The 25,814-nt window shown below is 37.4% G+C and overlaps 1 protein-coding gene across 1 annotated transcript in view; it reads right to left on the reverse strand.

Moving 5' to 3' along the window:
* The window catches only part of TRIM24 (tripartite motif containing 24), a 61,456-nt gene that overhangs the window by 6,418 nt on the left and 29,224 nt on the right, over positions 1 to 25,814 (reverse strand). Inside the window, exons 3-15 of the mRNA XM_076339946.1 lie at positions 22,128 to 22,275; positions 19,652 to 19,784; positions 18,211 to 18,327; positions 16,933 to 17,047; positions 16,093 to 16,239; positions 13,277 to 13,394; positions 9,588 to 9,853; positions 8,792 to 8,956; positions 7,038 to 7,217; positions 5,063 to 5,198; positions 3,839 to 3,911; positions 2,277 to 2,445; positions 1,405 to 1,718 (exon numbers count right to left, since the gene is read on the reverse strand). Of these exons, the coding sequence (XP_076196061.1) occupies positions 1,405 to 1,718; positions 2,277 to 2,445; positions 3,839 to 3,911; positions 5,063 to 5,198; positions 7,038 to 7,217; positions 8,792 to 8,956; positions 9,588 to 9,853; positions 13,277 to 13,394; positions 16,093 to 16,239; positions 16,933 to 17,047; positions 18,211 to 18,327; positions 19,652 to 19,784; positions 22,128 to 22,275 (2,081 nt within the window). The remainder of the gene's footprint in view (positions 1 to 1,404; positions 1,719 to 2,276; positions 2,446 to 3,838; positions 3,912 to 5,062; positions 5,199 to 7,037; positions 7,218 to 8,791; positions 8,957 to 9,587; positions 9,854 to 13,276; positions 13,395 to 16,092; positions 16,240 to 16,932; positions 17,048 to 18,210; positions 18,328 to 19,651; positions 19,785 to 22,127; positions 22,276 to 25,814) is intronic.

Raw genomic sequence — 25,814 nt, forward strand, 5'->3', positions numbered from 1 at the left:
TGTGTTTGAACGAACTAATGCTAAGAGACCAAAGTTTGTTAAGCAGACTGTTACAGCTGAAAAAAAAAAAACAAACCCCAACAAAAAAACCCCACAAAGATGAGAACAAAAACCTGCTACATCTGAAGCTAGCTGGAAAATTAAGCTAACCGTCGTTCTGAAATCCAGGAACACAGTGCACTTGTATTAATATGCATCTTTACAGATCTGAACACTTGTCAGAAAAGTTGTTTTTGGCTCCCTTGACCCCAAACATCATCATCTCAGTTTCCACAGAATAATCCAGTAAAAAAAAGAAATTTTAAAGACTTATTCTTGAAGCTTTAATTTTAATGGAAACAAAGCCTTGTAAATACATAGTTATCTACCTGCTTAAAGATTATTTTTTTCTTGTCAGAAAGGCACAAATGTTTATTAGTTTAAGTGTTTACTGTAACTTTACTGGGTTTTGCTTATGGCACAAAGCTGTAACGTAGCATCATTTTATTTAAAAAAAAACACCAAACTGTAATTTGAAGTTTCAAAAGGTAAAAGAAACATTTTTATGTGCCATTTCTAGTGACATTTAAAAGAGTAGATATGCTTGCAGAAGCATGCTTGTTCAGAGTAGCAGAGATGATCAATGTACTAAACTAAGTTGCTATCCAAATGTTTTACACCAGCAAACTATACTGATATTTAATAAGAAAACCTAATATTTATCAAAGCATTAAATACTGAACACATTATGACAGATGTTTTTATCCTTTAATAAGCTTATTGCATGGCATTTCCAAGTTGGAACATTGCAAGATGCCATTTATTTTAATCAAAGGCACTAATTCCAGAAGCAAACGCCAGTAATGCTTATAACAACAACCTATTTAAGACTGTATTTTGAAACTCAGGAAAGTGAGTAGTTGTTTTGTAACAGCCAGTCAAGAAAGCCTACTGCTTGTTTCAACGTTGAACGAGATGTTACTAGATGATGTCAGTCGCTACATCCCATGCTTGGAGTGTAGCCATAATAGTAAATCATATATTTAATACTATATTAGCTTAGATTTTTCTTTAAGTTTTTTATTGTTATTAAAGAAATGTAAATTTTTATGTCATCCTTAAAACATTTTATGACAGACTGGTAATTCTGTGGCCCAATTTTAATAATAGATGCCCTAGATGTAAGTGATCTTGCTTAATTGCCAAATAAGTGAAGTGTTTTATTATTGTGGCTGCAAATCTGTAAAGTTAAACTGGAGTTTCAACGCAAATTCCAAACTTCACCAATCAATAAAACCTCTCGATTCAAGACTTCAAAGAAGATACTGCTTCCTTCGAGGCTGAAACTTCTTGTACTGGGTTTCACAATACAAAGCTTATGTCTTTCAATGCAAGTTTAGATGGAATTGAAGGGGTCCTAATTACCTTGGAAAGCTCATCAACGTAGGGACATGGCAAGAAAGATGAAATACTTTGGGACACTTCTCACAGCAAAGGAGCTCCCCTCCATTTTGACATACTGCACACCAATCTTCATTGGGATCCTCCTCTTTTCTGCCCTCCCCAATGTGGGAGGGGCCTATCCATCCTGTCTTCCCACTGGGTGTGTTCTCCTGCAGCATCCCTGGCTGATCATCTGTGCTGTCCGGCGCATCCGTTTTTAAGACGGCTTCATCGGAAGTGGAATTGTGACCGCTATCTAACAGCAACGAAGTAAGTATACTTCTTGAAAAGGTGGCCTGTAAGAAGAAACAAAGGAAGCCATATTATAATATTTATGTGAATTTACATGACCCTAACAACAAGTAAACTGACCAGATTAACAAATTTATACGCAAGCAGCCATACAACTTGCAACACGCATGCAAAAATTACTACCGTACTATAACATCAGGCAACTAAACACAGGAAATTAGCTATGAAAGGCTACTTACTGCTCCGCTAATAAAAAACCCTAATCTTTGATGTCCCAAAAGTCTAGCAACCTTATTTATGTATATTACTGCACTATGATTAGAAACACTTCCTAGCACCACATGAAAATTTGATGTTTGCAAGCTATTTCCTGCTTTCCCAGGTTTTCAATGGATAAAAGCAGTCTGATTACACCAGTTAATTAATAGAATTGGCAGTAGAGCTAGTCTGATTTTGAATTTCACTTCTTCCTTTTATTTAGCGTTTTAGTTTTCCCCTGAAAAAAGTCCCCAACAGAACATTAGTAAATTATTTTATTCCCCATAAATGCAAAATACCCTCCCACCAGAGAGAAAGGAGATCTTTATAACTGTTAATATTACATTCCGAGGCCGGGATTCCTCATCCGTTTCTTGCTTCACTATAACAATTGGGAAATCAAAGTTCTCATTGGGTGCACTTGACTCCTGTTTAATTCTGATCGGCTCCAACATAACGACTGGGACTTTGTGTGTAGAATCAGCTCCTGGTGGCCTGCTGGAGGAGCCAGAACTGTAAATGACAGAAAGAGGCAGGAAAAAAAGGAAATTAAGAGTAAGAACTGGGCGCCTTTTGTACACCGATGCTTTCCGAGACCTCAGGATGCTAATCCATTTTGCTGCTTTGAATCCTGAGCGCTACAGTATTACTTTTATAGAATACAACATCCAAGTTTATTTCCTTTCATGTATATTGAAAAGGCATTACAAAAAGGGAAAATTTTAATGGCGCAGTTCCAGAACTAGAGAATTATTCATGGTTCTACTTCCCATTAGTGCAAGATTTACAAGTAATCTCCGTTTCTTTTAGGTCATACACAAAAAAGCACTTCCACTGAACATCATCCCACTTCGGAGGAGATGCAGCTGTATTTTGGGGAAGGCCAGTGTTTCTCCAGAGCTGAACTGATCATTGTAAACCACAGAAGTGAATAGGCCAGATAAAACACATATTTACATTATCTTGGAAGAGTTTTTCAGCCTTGCAGCTCTACCAAAACTGAGGCCCTACTTTTAGAACTAGATCTGCCTTTTTTCATGTCTTTAGTCGTAATAGGATGAGAATGGACAACCAAATGCAAAAATACCAGCTTATGATTTTTTTTAATAATAATGAAGAATTTTAAATCTAACAAAATGAATTTAAGCAGCAGCAGATAGAATCACATTTTTTTAAATGCAAGTAAAAGACTCTTCACACAAACATTTAAACAGTTCATAAGAGTCCTTCACAGAATTTACCACGTAAATGGAATAGAGCAAAAGGTATTCTATATTAAAAAGCATCTACATTTCCAATTCAAGTAGGATGAACGTCATCTGATTTTCTCTGCATGAAAAATTAATCTCATGTCAGGTGTATGTTCTAATTTATTGGAACACATTAATGGATCTGCACTCTTCAAGCAACATTGTGTAAATCTATTTGTCCATTAATTTTCCATCACTAAGGGATAAAAACATTTGTGTAGACTCTCAGTAGGTATCTAGTGCTCACTTAACTAACTCTATTATGGCAGAAAATTTGTAATAACCCTCTTTGTAACATCAGTTCCTTAAATCTGAAGTCATTTATAGTTCCACGAGGACTTTCATTATGCAACTTTTTCTTTTAGCCGATTTTTCTGAATTTTAAAAAAAAAACTAATTTAGAATTGGCATTCTTTTACTAACGCCAACCTAGCCATCATTTACAGAGTTAATACATTTTTAGATGTGCTATTAATACATTACAAATGAAATTACTACTTTTAGAATGCAAAGAGTGCTATAATAACCATCAGGCCTGGCCCAGTAACAGAGAAGGTGAGGCAAATTGACTTCTATACGCATGAACAAGAGAAGAGACTGAGGCATGTTCTATGGAGGTGGAAGTTACATTTTATTCTCTCCCACTCTTTCCTTACCTCTCTCTGCTCCCAACACTGGAGGCACTGGGTGAACGAATTGGAGGGTGTATGTTTGTCACGCTGACTCCTCCTAGGATAGAAGAATCAGATTAGAACAAACTACAGGTCTTTGCCAAGTCTGAGATGTGACTCAGGGGAGTACACAGGTTTGGGGGAAAATTTCTCCTGCAGTGTCATTTATTTAACCCATATCTCATTTAATACAAATTCATGAGAGGATGAGAAGCATCAGGGAAGGAGAGGACTAAAAAGAGGCCCATGCATGTAAGCAGGCTGATGGGTCAGTACCTTTGCTTGGCTGACCCCTCCACCTGATCATTGCAGTTTGTTTTATCTTACCTTACTAAATTCTAGCAGATCTCTCAGGATCTGCTAGGAAACTTTAAGCCAGACAAGCTGGCTAGAAGGAGGAAGTCTGGAGGCCAGGCATGAGAGAGACCAAAGGTCTGCGGACCAGATAGCTGAAAGAATTGTGAAGGACATTTTTGCTGAGCATTGGTCCTGAGAAAACAGAGTGGGCTGTTTGTGCTGTCTGCGAATGCGTTATCCACCTGTCTCAGCTAATCTGCCCAGGCACGTGAATGCCATGCAGGTACATGAATGTTGCACGAGTGCTTATTAGGAATTCACGCTCACAGAGCCTCACTACAGGCCAGATTGGGAAATGGGAGTAAAGAGCAGCTGCTGATTGCCACCAGGCATGGTGACAGGAATCCCCTGGGTCCTTCGAGTCCACCACATTTAGCTACCCATAACAACAACCTCTCTGGTCAACCTGTGTCAGTGCTGCACTACCCTTCTAGTGAAGAAGATCTTCTAATATCCAGATTGAACTTCCCAAGTCACCATTTGTAGCCACTGTGTCCTGTTACACCCTTTCTTTCTTTTTCAAATACTTGTCTCCTACCACAGCTTCTAGGTTTTAATTTGATGTACCCCTAAGAGTGACATTTTTCTATGTATTTCTATGCAATTCGCTAAAATATATTATGTTTTTCTCTCCATGTTTTTAAGATCTGGCCACTTAACCTTTGTTGACAATGCTAAAATATTGTCTCAACTTCAACTCCTACTAGGGTTTCTACAACTTTGCTTTCGTTTCATATTTCTCATCTTTGATATAAAATAGAAGTAACTAATTCTGATATCAGTGTTAACAGTGTCACATTAGATTTTGCCATTAGACCACTTAAACAGAAGATTGCACCACGTTCCAATTACCCGAGAGGCCTGGCGATGGTACCGATGAATTTGGTGACTGCACAGTTCTGTTCGAAGGGGGTTTTGGCTGATTCTGCTCTGCAGTGCCATCCTTCCTTACAACATTATCCAGTGTGATGTTTCCTGAACAATCAATCTAAAAGGTGGGGAAGAGAGGGGAAGCAGTTAGTGTTGGGAGGGGGGAAAAAACCCCCACAACAAACCCCCCCAAAAAACAACAACAAAAAACCACTCCATGCCTCTGCCATATTGTTATTTTGAAGGTGAAGACCAAAATGCAATTCACCTAACTTTAGCCATCCAAAAAGTGAGGTGGTTACTTTAAAACAGGTCGTCTTGCTTTTTCTAAAAAGAAAAGAAATGGCCAAATCCAGACAGTACTTCATTTTAAGATCAGAAGATTCTGTAAGTGCCAATTTTTCTCCATCAGCTACAGAGAAGGCTTACATCAGACAGGTAGTTTTCACACATTGAACTAAGAGATGAATTTTTATCTCCACACCTTCTTTTGACATGCTTACGTTATATATTCTAAAAAAGATAATAAGCAATACACAAACTACCCATTAATCCACTAGTGTTTAACAGGACTGGAAGAACCTCAAAGGACACTCAATTCCATCTCTCCCACATACCTTCTGGGCAGGGGCCATGCATATTGACTCAAAATGCAAACAGCAAACCAACACTTGTTCTCTCCACCCACAGCCCAGGCCAGATAACTGAACTCTGTTTTAGGGGCTCCCAGTTTACCATTCTAACTTTCTGTAAAAATTACGCATTCTGGTTTGATAAAGCAAAATAACTTTTGAAATGTTAGGTTTTTTGCAATACATAAGATCATGTCTGATAAGAAAATAGGTCACCTTGCTATCAGTTTTCTCCATTATCCAGACACCTCACAAATCCACTGGTATCCACTGCATTGACCACTGAAATTTCTATTTATAAGCTAGACTTATCCAAAGTGAATGCAGAGGCCCCTGCTACGTCAGCATATTTACAGTGATTTGGGCCATGTATCTTAATAGCATAAACTTAACCATATACAAGAGTTCATAATAATACTGTGCACAAAAATCAATATGCTAAAATGTCTCACAGACCCAGTAGTTTTATGATCATGCTGTGTAGTTCACCTTTTAAGCCTGACAGATACTGTGATTCTCTACTCTACGTACTCTATTTAAAAAATAGAACACTTATCTGAGAGTTTATTGGTGAGAACAAAAGACAGGTGGGAGAAACAGGGAGTAACAGCAAGGTATGACTAAAAAACCATGACATTTCAGGTATCTACAAACCTTAGACCACAAAAATAGGCTCAGCAGTTATTTGAAAGAATAAAGTCAACTGACTAAACTCAACAGCTCTAATGTGGACCTCTGACAAACACGTACCAATCAGAAGAAACTATGAAAGAGAAGTTTAGAAGCTTAAGAAAACATGATCTTATGATGCTCCTTCTATCACCAGCTCACAGGCATGTTAGAGGATATATGAAGAAAAGTACCACCAAAAGGAAAAGATATAAGAAATATATCCAGTATACTAACAATTAATACCTACCCAAGACAGCCCTTTCAATGAGTTAAAAATATATTTTAAAAAAGTAAAAAATTTACCAGAAATACCATCAGTAAACCAGTGCTATCTATGGACAGTGGTAAACGAAAGCTAAGCCAATTCATTTTTGTTAGTATCATTATGGAGGGTCGGGGGAAAATATGCAGCATCCAAATAAACAAGTCCAATTACAGTTACAACCCGCAATGTTATTTTTAACAGCTGTTTCCCAGAACATTTCTGAATATTGCCAGCAACAGGTAGACAAACCTGCATTGCTGTTTTCTGGAACTGTCTCATTTTGACAAACAGAGCAAGAATTTCAGTCTAAAAGGTTTCCGCTTCTCACAAACATTAAGACTTACTTTAAAATAGAATCCATAAAACATTGCTCTTATGTTACACTTACATCAGGAAGAGATGGTAGATTGTAGGAGCTACCCACTGGAGAACTCAAATCTATCACAGGAGGACCGCATGTCTTCCCATCACATCCTACAGCACTAGTGACTGTGGGGCTGGATGGAGTAGATGTTGTGCTGCTTGCAGTTGAAAGGGCAGTTGAAGTTTGTCCACTACCAATCTGCCACTAGAAAGAAAAGACAATAACCCACAATTCAGTATTATTTTTTTTTCAAGAGATCACATCTACTGCATATAATGGTTCTAACTCAGCAGTTGAACAAGCAGCTTAGTTCAGTAAGCTGAATTCGAACATAAAATCCTGATTTACTCTGAAGTTATCTAATTTCAAGAACCAATCTTACAAGACAAGTGAAGATGACAAGTAGTTCAAAACTATGAATAGAAGAAATGAATGTGAATCCTTAAATTCAAAGCTGTATCTCAATGGTAACTATCTATTAATATTTCATGCTGCATTGACAGTGTTGTGGGAGAAATGTAACTGTTTTAGTGAAATAAAAGCATTACAGATAATCGGCTGAATGCACAACTGCTCCAGTGCTTTATTAAGTAAATAGGTATAGTGTCACTTGGACGTCATCAAGTATTTGATGTTGTGCTTCCTTTAACAACTTAAAGTGATTAAGAATTTGAAACGCTGACTGGATCTCCACCCACATATACATTTAACACCATGATATGAAGTGCACAGTCAAGTCAGACTAAATTTCTTTCTCATTTAGACATACGCAGTTTTCAATGACTTTAATGGAATTTCATGATAACCGTAGGCAAAATTTGACTCTGCCCAATTCCTTTTTAGTCAGTCATTCTATTTACTGGTTTCTAGTTTCAGAAAGACATTACTAGGTAATGAAAACACTTGAAAGAAAGGCTTGCAGCCAGGCCAATCTTCTTTTCAGAGGCGTAGAATAGAAGTGACTTAGTTTTTGTCTCTAGAAGTTCTCTTAGATATTGTACAGCTTTCTTCAATTTATTTGGAATTACTTCTCTGACCGTAAGCATTGCAAACATGAATGGTATTACTCCACTTCTCAGGTCACAGGTCAGATTCATTTGATTCTTCCCTGCTTACTTCTAGTGACATGATTTTCTCTTTCCTTCCACATATCTAACAACTCATATGTTAATATGCATTTTAGTAAAGATTTGCCTTCCTGAACATCCAGAAAACATCTGAAGTGTTTGCTTCTGCCCCAGATCAACTGCTGATCAGTTAGGTATTGATCAGTCTTACTCAGCAGAGGTCCCACAGTTGTGGACTTTCTTTTGTCTCCTCATCTGTAAAAGTTCAGATTTGGCGCACACTGGAGAATGGTGGCAGCTATAGCTTTTTAGTCAAGCTTTTACCTGGTTCCTAGTGAAGTCACTAACGTTTAGCTAAATACTGGGATTTTCTATTCGGTCTATTCACTGACTGTAGTGCGCAGACCATGGCTATGTTAAGTTTTGCATAAGTGGTCAGAAATGACAGTAATAGCAAACAGAGAATGAAACACACTCATAGCACATACAGTGGCTCACTTCCGTAATGCTTCAGCTGCTTAGAACTGTCAAAATGAAAGAAGCTTGACAGTTATCTCATTAAGAAAACTGTGGGTATCTTGTCATCGAGAAAAATGCAGTCTCTGTTCTAAATGAAAAGCACTCTAGAAACATAATATAAAAGTAAGATGATATAAAGCACATTTGATGTTTTATTTCTACATGGCGAGTGAAAAGGGAAGGAAACTCTACCTGTTTTATAGCTTGCTGTGCCAAGAATGCCATTTGCAAGGGGTTGGGCTTTATTGCTTGCCTTGGGAGGTTCTGATTTTGTGGAAATCTCATCTGTTGTGCAGGAAGAGCTGAACTGTTGGACTTGGGGCTATGATTCTGAAAATGAATCAAGCGCGGAGGTGCCTGCATGAAAACAAACAATTCTGCAAGTTAGCTGGTATCTATCCAGTGTTCCAGAAATTTTTACCGAGTGGCCCTTTTAAACTTCTGAAATTCTTAACAAATTAGATGCAAGTAAATAGTACCACACCATTTATCTGAATGATCACACAACACATTATTTTTCAGTATTAAAACCAAAACCTAGTAGATGGATTTGAATTATTCTGATATAATAAATGCAGATACATTACAAGAGCCAGTGAGAGTATTTCCAACTTTGAAAGTTATATGGAAGAATCACAGTTTTATGCAAAAAAGCCTTGGAAAAAAATTAATGACAGATTCACTTTTTAATCATTTGACAAAAATACAAAATATGTAGCACAGCACTATATACGGTTGGATACCATATGATTTTTTTTTTTCTGAATAAAAACAGGCTGAGTGCTACCACACATTCTGCCAGACAAGTTTAAAATGCCCATTCAATTCTCAGTAAAGAAAATGTTCCCTAACCCATTTACATAAAGATGAAGCTATCTGAAGTTACGTATCTAGACATAATTTCTTTCTTTTTCCTTCTCTTTCTTTTTTTCCATGGCACTGAAGGAGAAAGTAAAGAGAGTCTTCTCTGGAAACAGTCATAACTTACCTGATGAGAAGCAGGATGTTGTTGCACGGCTCCTGGAATTCTTGGATTTGGTAAACCTACTGGACCTGCTCTGCGTTGAGCTTGCTGTCTCTGAGCCATGACCTGCTGCTGCATGTGCTGGAGTCGGAGCTGAGCTAAGCTTATCTGCGTTGGGAACTTAGACAGCTGGTTTGAAGGTAAGCTGCCTGGTGGCTGTAAGTTTGTTTCCATGACAGGGCTCTTGGGCATGTGTGGTGGGGTTTCTTTATCTTCAATTACCAAAGAACCTGGTTTAAACAAAATAAATAAAATTAATACCAAAATATTGCAGCTAGCAGAAACGCTATTTTTCACAATTAGTTCCCTTTATACCATGAGGTCATCATTCATTATTGTCATGTAAAGAACGGATAAACACAAGATAGAGGACTCCATTTATTTTGTTTGTTTCCATGCAATAAAATGTTTGCATTTTATAATGTGAAAAAGGAAAAACTAGCAAACCGTCTTGTGCTGCAGCCTCCTCTATATGGTGGATTCTCCTAGGAAGGTGTCCTGGCCTCTCCAGAAGAGCAAGTGAGCAAAGTTTAAATGGGAAAGAGCATCCTGATCCAATCGTCTGATAAAGAGATTTAACTGTATCATAATACTTAAAGGTATTGTGATTCTTTCTGGCCTCTCAGTCAACACCATGGAATACTCAAACGATACTCTCAGTTGCTACACACCACCAATTCTAGGATGTGATAGGCACCTCCAGGAGATGTTTTATCTCTCTCCACTGACTTAGAAGGAAATTTGACTAGACAGGTAACTTTTAGACACTAATGCTGGCTGAGAGATTTTATCTGAAGAGATATATAGAGTGATTACATGAAACTGTCATGTAAAATTCTGGCTACCTCATCCAAGAAAGATGAATTCCAACTAGAAGAGAGTTCGATTTGCTTCAAGGGAATAGCACACTGTTTGTACAGGAAAAGACAAAGACACTTTCTTTGTTTAAAACAGAGTGAAGTAGGGAAAGTTATGGTCCAAGACTGAGAGTTAAAAAAATGCCAACAATCTGTGGAAGGTTGCACAACAGCTTTTCAATACAACTGGGGGATAGACACCTCATACTGCCTTCTCTCCCAGAGATTTAGGGCTGAGTCCCAGGAGAGTTCACCTCATGAGCTGGGTACACCACGTGACAGTTTGACAACCCCTGTTACAGCAGGACTTGAAATCACCCTCTGCCACTTCTCTCCTCATATCCATCAGCCTCTGTGGATCCTGTGCAGTCTAGCCTGGCTCATTTTGGGGTCGATTATCTGAAGGAGGAGGAAACTTCTTGCATTATGTATTCCTCTTTTTCATCCCAAGAGCTGAGAAGCTATGCAAGTAGCATCATTCTAGTCCCCTATCTAGACACAGAGGGAGTCTAGGCCAGCCAACATACCGTAGCGCAGAGCAGGGCAGAAAGCTAACATCAACAACACTATTTTCATATTGACACTTGGTAATTTTGGTGTTGCATACATTTTAATTACGATTCTACCACACCAGTTGTTAACAAAAATATTAAATAAACAAAATGGAAAAACCCTACCAATCTATTGCTTAATACCCTTTATTAAGCCTGTAACAGTCTAGTCAATGTTTCCCATACAGTGAGCAGAGAAAAATGCAGATGAATAATACTGTTTCCTATATATGGCTGTATGAAATATTTCACTACAGTCAAAATAGATCTGTTTTATTTTCTTTCTCTAGAAAAGGAATTACCTTGACAAAGAATGGTATTGACTGTACTACAATCAACTGTCAAACCCATACCACATTTTTATTCTGTTCTCTCCAAGTCTAATCACATCTTCAAAAGTCCTTCCAGACTTAACATCTGTGGTATAAAGCTACTTACCCAAAGGTACTACAGAGAATTATTCCCTTACATTATCCTAAAAAAAATGGGTTATCATACAATTTGTGGAATTAAAACACTTTAAATGTTGTATTTTATTTTCTTAAATACATTCTGAGATCCATGAGAGCTATCCTATTAGCGTACAGATGCTATCACACCGTCAGCAACATGCAGCCTGACTAGAATTCAAGCCATTCCCAGAGTAACGTGTTTCTTTACTTAGACTTTATTTTATTTTTCCTTCAGTGGTTCTTAAATCTGGTTTATCTACAAAAATTGAACATGTCTGATCATAAATGTAACAGCCTAAAGGTTGCTATTTCTGAAACCATACAGATAAAGGTGATCTGGTTTTATTTATCACTTAAATAGATAAACTGTTACAAGAACTCCTATGCTGATCTATACAGGTGCCATTTCTACTGTAGCACTTTTCATAATTTAAAGGAACATATTTCAGCAGTTCAATGGTTCATTAAATAAACAAATAACAAAGAGCAGCCTCAAAACCAAATGCAAGAAAAAAACCCCTTTTAACAAGCATCATGTCAGTTTAGTGGCAGTTCACAGTTATCACCACACAGCTTGACAGTTTGTTTCTGGAAACAAGAGATTCACTTTTGACTCCTTTCCTAAAGAAAATAATTTACAAAGAAGGAACCTGGAGAATTTCCCTGCTACCATCCCGTATCCTGGTGTGTGGGGAAAGGAGCTTCTTCATTTTAAAGCACTGCCATAACACTTTCTTTCTCTGCCCTTGTAGAGAAACATGTATTTGCACCTCCCTGTATATTTGTAGAGCTGACTGCACTTTCTGATGAAAGGCAGAAAAGGTCCCAAAGGTATCTCACAAAGCATTCTGCATGACAGAAAAACAAAAAATGCCCATCAAGCTAACAGTGGAGAGAGAAAGGAAGCATGACAGCCGTCAAAATCCTAAAAAGACCCCTAAGCTTTAATTCCTGCTCCTAAGCTGATGAGTTCCTAGGATGCTTATCTCCATTAAACTCAGGCTTTCAGGCAATCACACAAGCAGGCTACCTGCAAAGCTTCTAGGTTCTGGGATTCACCAGTATCATAAAACCCTAGCAACTTACAGCTGTAAGAAAAAAATGTAAAGACCAGTTTGGAGACTAGATCAAAATCTATTAGGATAATGAAGATGAAGTATATTTGCAACTCTGTTAAAAACATGCTTTCTCCTGAATTCCACCCCACAACTTCAGGAAAGACAATCTAAAAGCCAGACAACTGTCAAACAGTAGTGTTCTCTTCCCTGTTCTTCTGTTTTTCTTTGGCATTCTCCCCTTCTCTTCGTCTCAGTTCTCGAAGGCTTATTGTTCAGCATGACAAGGGAGCAAATGGGGGTTCCTGAACATGTATTATGCTGCTGCCACGGGTTTCAGCTTAGGAAGATGGGATTGAAGTAGAAGAAAGGGCTGGAAGATGCAGAATGAGACTGACTTCTGGAATCCTTTCTTAGGATGTGAAGTAGGGTTATAGATTGTGTTCCTTGTTTCAGAAGCCAGAAGGCACAGGTATTGCCCAAGAAACTGAAAGCTGCTATTTTCACCATCACACGTACCATTCAAGCAAGGTAAGTTTGTTAATACTTCATTTTAAGTATTCATAAATAATACTTTTTCCCACACAACACACTTTAAATGTCTTCTACAGGTAAGGAAATAAACCTAACGAAGTAGACCAAGAAATTACTAGTGTGGAGGCTATTCACCTTCACAAAAAGAAAGCTGCTTTCAAAATAGGATCAAGACGCCAAAGGGCTAATAAAACTTTATCATACCTAGATTGAAAATATTTTGAGCCCAGAAGCTAGGATCACAGTGAAACTGGATGGTATTGTTAGTCACTGGTGAAGCATCACACCTTGCTCGGAGCAGGTACCGTAGTCGATACGTAATCTAGAACAGGAACAAACCAAGATTTTTTTCTCTGGGGCCAGAGCCATGGATCCAAACAGCATAAAAAGTCTTAAAAAACCCCAACCAAACAAACAAAAAACCCCAAAAAACAACAACAAAAAACCCTGAACAAGCCCCTAGAGAACTGAGGTGAAAGATAGAGAAATTTGTCCAAGCTACAAATAAAAGAAGTATTCTTAACATCTTTCCCTTATTCCTAAACGAGTTTTAAAAAGCAATCAACTATAGCCTAAAAAAAATTAATTCTTCTCCCCGGTAGAAATACATATCCTCCCACAAACTCGGTCATTACATTCAATGACTTGAACTACTTGCAAGTGAAGTACAGATTTACATAACCATTGTTGGGTTTTTTCCCCCCAAACCTATTCATTTTTCTTTCAAAGAAAAATATCTTATCCTTTTGGCAACAAACATCATCACATGGAATTTTCCTTTATAATAAATTTAAGTTTTCTTCAGAGAGTCGAAGAACAGATTTTATAAACTGTCTTTGAAAACTCTCAGATTCACAGATATTTTCAGACTCTTCCAACTCCTTGGTTCCAAAGGACTGGACTATGATTACATTACACAAGCAGAATACTCTATCAAATGCTCAGTATTTATCTAGTTCCTAGAAAGAAAGTATTTTCTTGCAGTTGTTTCACTAGAAATATCTAACACAGGCACTAATTTTAGAATAACACACAGCAGATACAGAAAAAACTTAAGAGTTCAACACTTATTTTTCTTGAATAATTCATTATTTCCTGGAAAAGTTCAAGAGACATACCTGGCAAAATCATCTTACCTGTTTGAAATGATACTAGTTATCTTTTACATAGGAATTTTATAAGAGCTTCCAGTTTACAAGTTTTTTCTTTCAATTTTAGGCAGGTCAGTTTTAGACCAGATACAAAAAACATTTAGCAAGACTTAAGGTTTTTTTAATGACCATGGAAAATTTTAAGTGCACTACTATTTTGAATATAGATTTCCTAGGATTTCTGTGTACACTACCAGGATCAAGTATACTACACTATAGAAATTCTAGTCTTTTGTCCTATCACCAATACTGGTTGCACACAGTTCTTGTCATAGTTTGCTCCATATATTCCTTCTATTGGGCACACACATACATTGTAGATAAACTCATGATTAGACTAGTTAACCTCCTGTCAGTAATATAGTGGTAGCTACCAGTGTTTTGTTCGTGCTAGAGGACTAGGCTGGGAAACTGATGTCTTCTTGCAAACTGTTTAGCGTGCTATCTCCCTGAAGTAGAGACATTGCCTCCTAGCTGTAACACTGCACGTAAGTCTGCTGGGCATTCTTCCCTCCTAGTTTCAAGTGGCTGGACATGCCAGAGCAGAAGCCTCACGTGCTCCTCTATGCATCACTGTTCAGGAACAGATTTTCCAGATGTCCACAGACAGGTTAGCTACTCAACTCCCGGATAACACCAGCTTTCAGCAAAAAGTCAGGAGCCTAAAGCTCATCTGTTCTTTTGAAAAGTATTTCTCATTTTCTGAGGCTTTATGGGCTAGATGGTGGTCTTCTTCAACTGCATAATGTTTATAAGATTAAGGCGCCGGCAACATAGCTGTTTTCTTAGTCACATAAGAGAAGTCTTTGTGGCAACACTAAGCAATTATAAACAACATGACTCAGTTTGATGCCCTTTTTCTCTATTCGCGTAAAAAAATATTACTTGCTGAGGCAGTATAAGGCAGGCCAAATGAATTTAACTACTTGAAGTAAGTTGATAAAACCAAGTAATATTCCACTATCTGCTATAGCATGCAGCATTTTAATGGGTACCAAAAAAAAACCCCCACCACCAAAAAATAACAAACCCCAAAACAAACAAAAAAACCCCACAACCCCCCCCAGTAGGTTCTCAACTAAGCAATAAGAAAATAAAGAAAAAACTTTGTTATCCAGTTATAGGGATTGGAAAAAAAGGATCTAGCTTCTTTCCTCAACACTGTAGTAGCCCGATGACAGAAATCTGTGGCAATCTAGTAACCTCTGGACAAATCATGGGCAGCTTTTTGTTTGCTTTTTATTTCAAGTTTTTTAGGATTTCTGTTCATGACGAGCAGTCAGCTTAGCAAGATCCGAGTGCATGTGGTCTCAAGTGTCATTATAGCATTGAAATATTTAGTTTCATAACTGTTTGCATGGACAAGCAAAAGCCTCAGCTTCATTTTTATCAATTTTTGAAGACTTTTAATGGAAGATGAGTCTGACAGAACAAAGCAATACATTAGTTTTTACATTAAAATACTGGATATCAGGCTCTGTGATAAATACCATCTTTCTCTGAACTCAGAAGCTGTAACAAGTACTGAAAAGAACCTCAGTGATGATGTAGGACACGCAACAATTTTCCTGGTGTTTCATGGCTTCGTGGTTTTCATCCCAGAGAAAAGGAGTTGTTCCTACTTCTGCAGATCTACAGCAATTCTATGGTAGTGTAACAGGACAGAACCATGACCACAGAGCTAAATTATTAGAAACATTCTGTATTTATGTTTAAGAGAAAACCATGAAAAATTATATACAAATATTCAAATTTGTAGAAAGTCATTACGAAGTCTAATTCCCTGGTGTTACTGACAAGCGCGTGTGTGCGTATCTGCCTTAACTATAGTCTCTAAGTAAATGGAGAGAGCTATCTTCCTAACCTTACCAAGCGTTTGCTGTACAGTAGTGCTGTGCTGCTCCCACTGGAAACTGCCCATTTGGAAAAATTCATGACATGTTCCAGCTGTTTAGAGAGACCTGCCACTTCCTGTTGTTGCTGCAGAAGTTTCATCCGATGCTCTTTTGCCAGGGTCTGCAAGTAGAAAAGCAGTTCCAGTTAAAGGGTTCAATTTACAGTTAAGAGGCATCAGCTTTCATATTTGTAATTCACAATGATCAAGTGGTTTCACTTAGCTCTTCTAAAAAGCACCCCTGCCCCCTGACTGCAGCTATCAAACAGAAAAGTCAGTATACATTTATGCAAGATATCGGGACTTTCTGTGCCGATTCCCATTTCCTCTTATGACACATTTTCATATATGTATGTGCCTCTCTATACACACACTCACTTTTTAAAACAAAATTGGAGGTAATATTTTTCCAGATATCCATTCTAGACAATTCTCTCCTTTGATTTGATATTGGATTGCTGAATTTATGAAAAATTCTGATGGAAAGACTTTTCATGCATGATGCATAGAATTATGACTTGCAAAAGCATGGAGAAAGAAACTGAGCTCAGAGACAGCCCTGATTCACAGAGCACGGAACACAAATAATTACAAAAAAACCAACAACAACCACCACCACCCCCCAAAAACCAAACCTTCCTCCCCCCAAAACCCACTTGCTCAAATGGCTTGTGTGGGACATCTCTCCACTTTGGAATTGCGATAGGACATGCACAGGTGGCTAATGCTAGAAATTGATTTTATTTTAATGTGAATCCACACAAAAAAAATATTAAGACTGACATTTTTGTTTCTTATGATAGAAATGAAATTACCTCCAACTGATGCAGCAGAGCTTTTCCCTTTTTATTTATTTCTACCATCAGTGTAAATATGGCAACTTTAATATCCTGTTCCACCTGCTTTTGATTCTGATTCACTTCAAGAATTCTGTAAATAGACAGTATAGAAAATAATGTTCTTTAGCTCACAAACCCACCCTCCAAACAGTATTAACCCCCCACACACACTTTGTTGCTGAGACTACAATATTTCTTGGTCACATGCACCAATTAATACATATACCATCAGATACTTATAGTCAGGAAAATTACTGGGAGAAATAGAAAGAGCAAGTACCAGTGACCTATGATAAAATTAATTAACTGGTGGCAAATTCTAATGCCATCAGTCTGTAAAATTACTGACATCTGCCACTGATAAAAATTAAATGCTCATTGTAATTGAAATTCTTGATTTTTAATTGTCCGGCACATTTCTGGAACGGTCCATGGCAATCAAAACTGTTTAAGTCTAATTTCCATCTAAGGTAGAATGGCACTCCAGAAACAAAAATAATAAATAGATTTTCTCATTTAGCTATTTCAAAAATAGTGCTCAAACTCGTAACAGCAAAGCATAATCTTACATTGTGAAAACCACTACTGCTAAGATGCAAGGGAGAATAACCACTTAGATGCAGCAAAAGAAGAGAAGGGTGTCTGCTGGTTTTTTCCATCTCCACCATCCTCAAAGACAGGCAAAGAGAGAGGAAGAGTTCAAGTTGCACTCAGCATCCCATACTGTGTTGAGTCTTCCTGGGTACTGCCTTTGAACTCTGCTGAAGGAGCAGTTACAAAGGCCTACTGCAGCACACATTTTACAGATTTATTTTTCTCCTATGATTGTAGTACCGAGTGAATAAAGCCGCAAGCAAAAAGTATTACATAAATCTTCAAATATGTGTCACAAGCATTATGAAAAAGTGAGTCATAACCTTTCACTTTCTAAGGGGGATCTACACTAAGAAAATAAGTGTGCTGATGGTGGGGAAGAATGTAAGACTTGTCTTCTACAGTATTCATTGCGTAAGTTTTGTTGCACCCAAGCTATTGCTGCCCATTAAGTCGACAGGCTGAGCAGAAGAGTTACCTAACACACCCAAGCATGTTAAACAGGCAATAGTCACTATGGCAAACTGATGATTTTAGAATTTCTCTTTCTGGAAGGATAAAAGCAGAGAGGTACAAAATGCACTAATCTAAACATTTCAAGAAATTACAGTGTATTAGTTGCCCTCTGTGTCAGTTTTAACCTCAAAATCTGATACATACCTGTTTTGGATCTGCTTCCCTGTATATTTTATGTACTTAGTCTTCTCCATCAATTTGGTGATTAGTGTCTCAATGATCACTTTCTGGTTTTGAAAAGCTTCTTCTATAAACTGGTACCTGTAGTAAATAACAGTGAGTATTTACACATGCAAAAGGTGTAATATACTTGCTAAAAAGCAGAGTGCCTTACAAAAGACTTCTTTAATTGAAGAAAGCTGCTGCTCAAGTTCAGAATTTAACTGTCCTCATGGAAGTATAGGTCAGCAAATGCTGATATATTTAATTTATAGTATATTTGAATTTATAGTATATTTCCCGTAATTTTTATGTTTTGCGTATTATGATTTTCATAAATATGAAGGGATACTGCATGACCATAGCCCAATTTTAGCAAAAGAAAAACTAATGTTGTGCTGTAGCCATCACTTTGTAAGTGACAGTGCATGTAAGCTATTACTTCATGCAAGATAAGGACGTAGAAACAGAAGAAAGAAGAGAGATCGCCGAGTCAGTAGAAGTCAGCAACTTTTTAAATCAAGGAAGTGAAATCATCAACAATTGGGGGGAGGGGCGCGGGAAAGAGGTGGAACATTCTGAAAGGGATACAAATCCTAAGAAAAGGAGCAATTGAAGAGGAAGACTGCAACTCCCCAAGAGCAAGGTTTAGCCTACTCCAACGAGCAACAGTGGTCAACACTTCTCCACCTATTGATATTCACCTGGTCAGGCAAGAAAGTTCTTTGGATGGTTGCATCAGGTATAGCGAGCATATTTGAATATTTAACCTAAAAGTACATCTGTCCCAGACCATTACTGCATGCATTAGCCAGCAAGATTATTGTCTTGTACTCAGAAGTTGTATATAATCCTGCTTTTCAGCTTCTGTGGCCAGTAAGAGATGACCAAAGAACAGCAACCCAAAGATGTGAGTGTTATAAATAGTATTCTCAAAGTACAGTGTAGCCAGACTTTAAGTTTACTCTTCCTTTTAAAGGGCTCTTCATGGAAAAAAATGCCCATTTGCTCTGTTCTGAAATTGTTTGGCAATGTTCCGTTATATAATCAGCTTGTTGAAGGACAAATGGAGAAATTACACATAAGTGTACAGTTGCATAACACAGCCCCTGTGCCTTCTAAGGACTCTCTGAAGAGCTGCATAGAACAAATTCTATCCAAATAACTTGACAGTAAAGAAGGGTCTTGTGCTTAAGTCACCAGATTAAAAACTGGAGGAATTAGTTTAGAATAAAACCTATCACACACTCATCAGCCACACTCTTTTGAATACAATCCCTGTTTATTTGTGGGCTTCATTTCCAAGCAGCAAATTTTATTTTGCACTTTTTTCACCTGACTCTATTCCATACAGCTAGAGCTACAATCAACTTCCAGCTATCTTCCTGTAAGTGAGTAGCATAAAACATACACTTTGTTTCGATACCTGTGCTCTTTGTGTTCTAGTAACTGACAGTCTCGGCAGGTCAACTTGTCACAGGTTTCACAATACAACTTCAACTGCTCCTTTTTGTGGTAAGGGCAAAACACAGGTCGCTGACTGGTCACACCAACTGCCTCTGTTGAATAAAGGAAGATGTCAGTCCAGTCTCTTGAAATGATTGAAGACTTGCATTCTCCTGTTTTTCCTTACCATGTTCCTCGCCTAGATGCTAGAAGCGTGTATAAGGCCACCTTATCAAGAATATAACAGCTGTAAGCTCAAACTGCAGTGCCTCACTCTTGATCAACACCCTCTTTCATGGAAAATGTCTAGAACCTATTTTACCGTAACTTGTTAAGGCCCGCAAAACTATTTACAAAAGGATTAGCCAGTACTGTTGCAGTTGCAAGAGACACTGCACAACCAGCAAGTTCCTTTCTTAAATGGAAATGAAGAGGCTGCTGACTTAATTTGTTGCTCTGTCTTCTTTCTCAGTCAAATGGCTGAAAGGGCGTCTGAGGATATCAAGACACGGGCATTCAAAAGTGTAAAACATACAGAATATAATAACCAGAAGTTACTAACTTCCCTTCAGGACCGCATTCTAAGGGTGAGAGGTCTCACTGCAGTTTCTAGTGAGCAAATACCAAAGAGCATAGGAAACACCACCAGATGATAGAAATGAAATCTGTTATTTAGACAATTTAACCAACAAAGCCTAATTTCTTATGAGTTAGGTTGGACACTGAGTTCATGAGGATTATATGGCCTGTAAAGAAAACTGGCTTCACACTGCAGCCCATCACTGCAGATCAATAAAGTCTCTTTTCCATACCCATTCATTTACTTATTTTCATGAAACCTGGAAGAAGTTATTTTCAGATCTGTATCTTTCAGTCAAAACTCTTTGAAACTGACCAGCAGACTCAGAGGAGGCCTGAATGCACAGAGATCATTCCTACCACCAAGTCACATTCAGCGTAACAGTCAGACACTTTTATCTACTGCTTTTGTCCCCTCCTGAAAGTATACTCAGTATTCCCCTTCAATTAACCACATCTGAAAGTGGGATACAAAATATAGTATATTTCTCCAAAGTATCATACTGGAAGCTACCCTTTGAGCAATAAAGATCACAGAAGCGAAAGCCTGCATTAGATAGAAAATTCACAGGACTAGATATGGTGGAATGAAAATAAATATGTATTATAATACATGTATTTATAATAATATATAAACATTTATAAAAATAATTTATATATTTACAAGATAAATCATGCAAGTCCAATAGACTTATTAGAACCAGTAGAACGTTTGTCAGCATCCTATTATGTTTATAATTGTCCTACAATGTCTCTAAAAAAGACAAGACACAATGGGCATAAACTGAAACAAAAGAGGTTCTCACTGAATAAAAGTACAATCTTTTTTACCACGAGAATGGTCAAGATTTCTCAGAGACGCTGTACTGTACACCACGTCCATCGTTGTTGGTTCTCAAGGCCCAAATGGATAAAGCCCTGAGCAACTTGATCTGATCTCATAGCTGACTGCTTTAAGCAGGAGGCTGGACTAGATGATCTCCTGAGGTCCCTTCCAACCTGAATTATCATAGATCCTACTGAGGAAAAACACCCCAATTCATAACACACTTCCCTTTAATTTCTAAGGCAAAACATGTCTAACAAACATACTTAGCTAAAACGTGAATTCTGGCACACTTTACTGCTAACAGAGCATGCTTTATTATCAGAGTGCTGAAAAAATATAACCTATTAGTGCTCCTTTTGCTGTGGTATACAACAATAAAGTTCATATAAACCATTTGTTAGACCTCTAGAAAAACTAGAGGAGCCAAATGCATAAAGAAGTATTTTCTGCAGCTGATCTCTAAAGTCTAGACAATAACTTGCAATCATTCCGGGTGAAAGATAAAATCTATGTTTATTTATTAGTTTAAAACACTTTGCATAAAAATCATATGAAATACCAATCTGTAGGGTTTCTTACCACTATGCAGCATATCTGACAGAAAACCTGACAGAAAAACGGCTGTCATACCCCCAGCCATGACAAAGTCTCCCTTTTCAGTAGCTACATTCTAATGCATCTAATGCTTAAAATAAAGTTTTCTCTTTTGTTAGCTGGATCGTTTAAGAGATCCACTTAGATGGAGAGCAGCCAAAGAAACACCAGAATTGGTTAAAATGGTTGCAGCCTTCAGCAGTGAAATTGAAATAAGTCACTGGGAGGCAGGAAACTATTAAAACATATCCATTACCAACCAGAAAAACAACATAGTCCCACTAATTCATATGCACCAAAGGGTTATATCATAATGAACCTGTCCTTTCATGTTTACTAGGATTAAGGAATAGAATTTTTGAAATTTATCACTTTAAAAAGAAATGTGGTGGTCTAATACAGTTTTCCAATGCAAACACACATTCTTTGTGAAATCATAAATCAAGCGTGTTACCTGGAGATACTTCCTCTTTCTGTCTTACTGTATGATCCTTTGTGAATTTAACCCTCTGGTGAGCTCTGATGCAGGTCTTGCACAACCATTCGACACATTCCACACAAAAACCATTAGCTTCTGCATTGTCTTCACAGCTTGTGCAGACCTGACATGAGGAAGAAAAGGTAGCTGTTAAAATAAATGTGGAATATACATACAAGCTATTGTTCATACACAATCAGTGCACTTTTACAGTTTTCCGAAAACTGTGAAATGAGAACGGAAAACTGCCTGAGGTACAGGAACACTATAAATAACTGCACAAAAGTAATTGAATGTGACTTTCCAAAGAAAGTGGTCATTTTATCAGTGTTACTCTAAAACCTTTACCTGACATGACAGAAGTCAAATCATTACTTTCTGCCCGACACTGCACACTTAGAAGCCATATAATGTTTACTACATATGATATGCTCTTGTGAAATATTTACTAAAGACAGAACACAATCAGCACTGCTCCGATTTTAGACGCCTCCCTCATTTCACACAGAAGCTTTAATTTTGGTTTCTGTTCACCTGCGTAGAGTTTCAGAACTACACAAAGCAGTGAACAGAGGGGTTCACAAAGTATTGAACAGCAGGGTTCTTCTCAAGAATCTCTGCATCACCACTTAAAGATAGCATTCCAGTTAAGCTTATCAGTAAAGCTACCCTAGAACAGATTTGCAACCAATGCATAATAGTTTTCAAACTGTGGCCTGTTAATTCCTGGGGCTCTTTGGACTATACCCAAGAGATCTAGAAAAAAAAAATTAATTAAGAAAAACAAACTCAATAGAAGACCAAAACCTCCCTGCACAGAGTCAATATATACACAAGAAAAAATTCCTACGGACTCACAATTTGAACAACAGGTTGGAAACTATGAATGATGGACACCACCACTTCACATGTTCATAACATTTAATTTTTAACTCCTCCTTTACAATACCTCTGTAATCATACCTTCAAGGGGTTTTTCGTGGTAAAAATAATGAACATGCTTATGCAGATACTTGTTTAGGTGACTACCATCCGTTTCTATCAACGTTTAGCACTGCTGCAAACAAAAGCCTCAAGACATCTGAAGATTGCTATATCCTACAGATCCCATGGATAGAATTCTGCTAGCAGGAGCAACAAGGAGAAAATTTTAATTTTAGTTTAGTTTTCAGTTTGATTAAAAAAAAAAATCCAACTTCTGCACCCTCACAAGACAAATATAGATTAAGTTAAAGAGGAAGCAAATATTTATATCCTATGCAGATAGATAATATATATGTAGAACTATGTCCCAGTTTGCCCTTCAAGAAAAAGAGGAAGATTAGCACAAAACTTGCCTTAGGCCACAAAGCAAGTTACTGACAGAACTGGAATTTGAACATAGGAGTTCCAGATTCCCAACGCTGTGCTTATTCTTCTGGATCATGTTGCCTCTCAAAGCAAATATCTTCTGAGAAATGAAGTTACAACACAAGGGTTGTTGACCCCTCTTGTTGTCACTTGGAGTTTGAAGCAGTTCCTTTTCATTAAAGGTGACCTGCAAAGGAGAAAAAATTGGGCTTGTGCCCCTTTTTCTGTTTCTTTACAAAAAGGAGGCCTGAAAGTTTTATTTTTAAAAATCTTCTTAAAATTTTATCATCTTCTGCTTGGTTTTTCTTCTTCTTCCCCTTCTTCTCTTAACAATAAAAATTATAGTCCTATCTAGACTAGTTGACTAGGGAGAAATATCAAAGTCAGGACATCATAAAAAAAGGCAAGAAAATGGAAGTAAAGCAATTAAAGCAAGTGAATTGTAAGCAGGAAATTGAAAATTTTTACTTGCTCTTAACCCTTAATTTCAATGACATTTTGCAAAAAAAGAAGTATTCTTAAGGACTCAGCACAGCTTCTTGAAAAAAAATTTAAAACAAGCAAGTATCACTGAGGCATTACTTCAATGTTACATTTTCTCTGGCAGGAACTCCCATCAAAGAAATTCACTCCCTTCTCCCTTTGCCTCCTCAGGTGTGCCAACGCAACCCTCTGCAAGACTGTGGTGTAAAACCGGATTGATTACATCATTGTAGCCCAAGGATCAGTTCAATCAGCACTGCTGACTGGGCAGTGAACTACTGCAGGATGAGAAAGAAGTTTTCAGATCAGTCTTGTTGCCAGAGACGTATCATCATGCTATGCTCCCAGATACCCAGAGGTGTTTTTGCAAATTGCAGTAGAGAATAAGAGATTGGATATTTGTTTTTCTAGTGTAAAAAACCCAATAGTGAAAACAAAATAAGCAAAAGAAAAAACAACAACAAAAAAAGTGTTTCAGGCATTCTTTAAGTCAAAGAAGCAAAACAAAGACAAAAAAAAAAAAATAGAAAAAAGCAGGAACTCAATTTAAAAAAAAAAAACCAACAGCAACAACAAAAAAATCCACAACAGCCTTTCCAGGTCACCTTTAGCAAACTTAGGCAGATAAACTTGCTACATGCCAGGGCATTTAAGTAAGTTCAAAGGATTTCAGAAGTTATTCATTCCTCCTAGATTCCAAGATCTTTGTCTATTTTCTTTTTTTAATATGCTTTAGGTTTTCTCAACTGGTTTGACCTGCTATAGTTGGAATGAGATGAAGATTGTGAATCGATAACCAATAATCAGGTGCTGCCAAATGAACTGAAACTCCTCCTTTGTAGTCCAAAAATATATATTCCAACTTTATACTCTTCAAAGCCACCAAGTGGAAGACAGACAGATTTCTAAAATTTTTCATAGACATCACAACTCGTGCTGTCAAAATAGTTATGCCTTCTAGGTAGAAGCTAGATTTGCTTCTATCCACTTCTTAATTTGAAATACGCATTTTCAGATACAGCTTGGATTTTGCTAGAACTCCTAGTTATTAGAATATGTCGTATAGCTAAAGTACATGGAACTACAATTACTGCAAGTGTTTGCTATACTCTTACAAAACCTAAAACTTATTTCACTCTTATTTTTGTGACTCATACAAGCAGTGCTTCAGTGATTTCAAAGAAAACTCTCCCTAGTTAACCTGTAAGTCTTTATGCTGGTTAGACAGATATTTATTTTTAATTGAGTTTTCCTTGTAATTATATTTAATTCAGTTACTAGTTTTAGTATTTATAACCCCGGGAAGTCTTCATTCAGCCTTCATTCAGATTTAATGAAAGCTGAAATTACTCAGCATGTTGCAAGTAAGTACTATTTTTGCTGTTGTAAAAGCTTGTTTGTTTACTTAAAAACAGATTTACATGCAAGAGTTGAGGTAATAGAGCCGTCTTCTCAGCTACTGTAGTAACTAACCACTCTTCCAATTAAAGGTACCTTGAGTATTAAAGAGATTAAATAAGCAAGCAAAGGTTTCCGAGTTTCGAAGGAAGAGAGAAAAGTAGTCCAGAGGAATAGTCAGTGAACTAATGTTCCGAACTTCACCAGTGTAAACTAGATGCAGTGTTTTCCCCTACTGGATCCAAAAAATATCAATCACCAAAGACAGCACCCGTCTTTTGCGACATTCTCGCCTATATGCAATTCTAAATATGAACCACATGCTGATACCTCAAAATGCATAAACCCTAAACCCTAATCAACATATCCTCCTTTCCCCAACATCCCATCAACAGCTGCCTCTCTTTGAAGCACAACAAAACCATACTGTGA

This window comes from Aptenodytes patagonicus, chromosome 1, assembly GCF_965638725.1.
Source record: "Aptenodytes patagonicus chromosome 1, bAptPat1.pri.cur, whole genome shotgun sequence".
Lineage (NCBI taxonomy): Eukaryota > Metazoa > Chordata > Aves > Sphenisciformes > Spheniscidae > Aptenodytes > Aptenodytes patagonicus.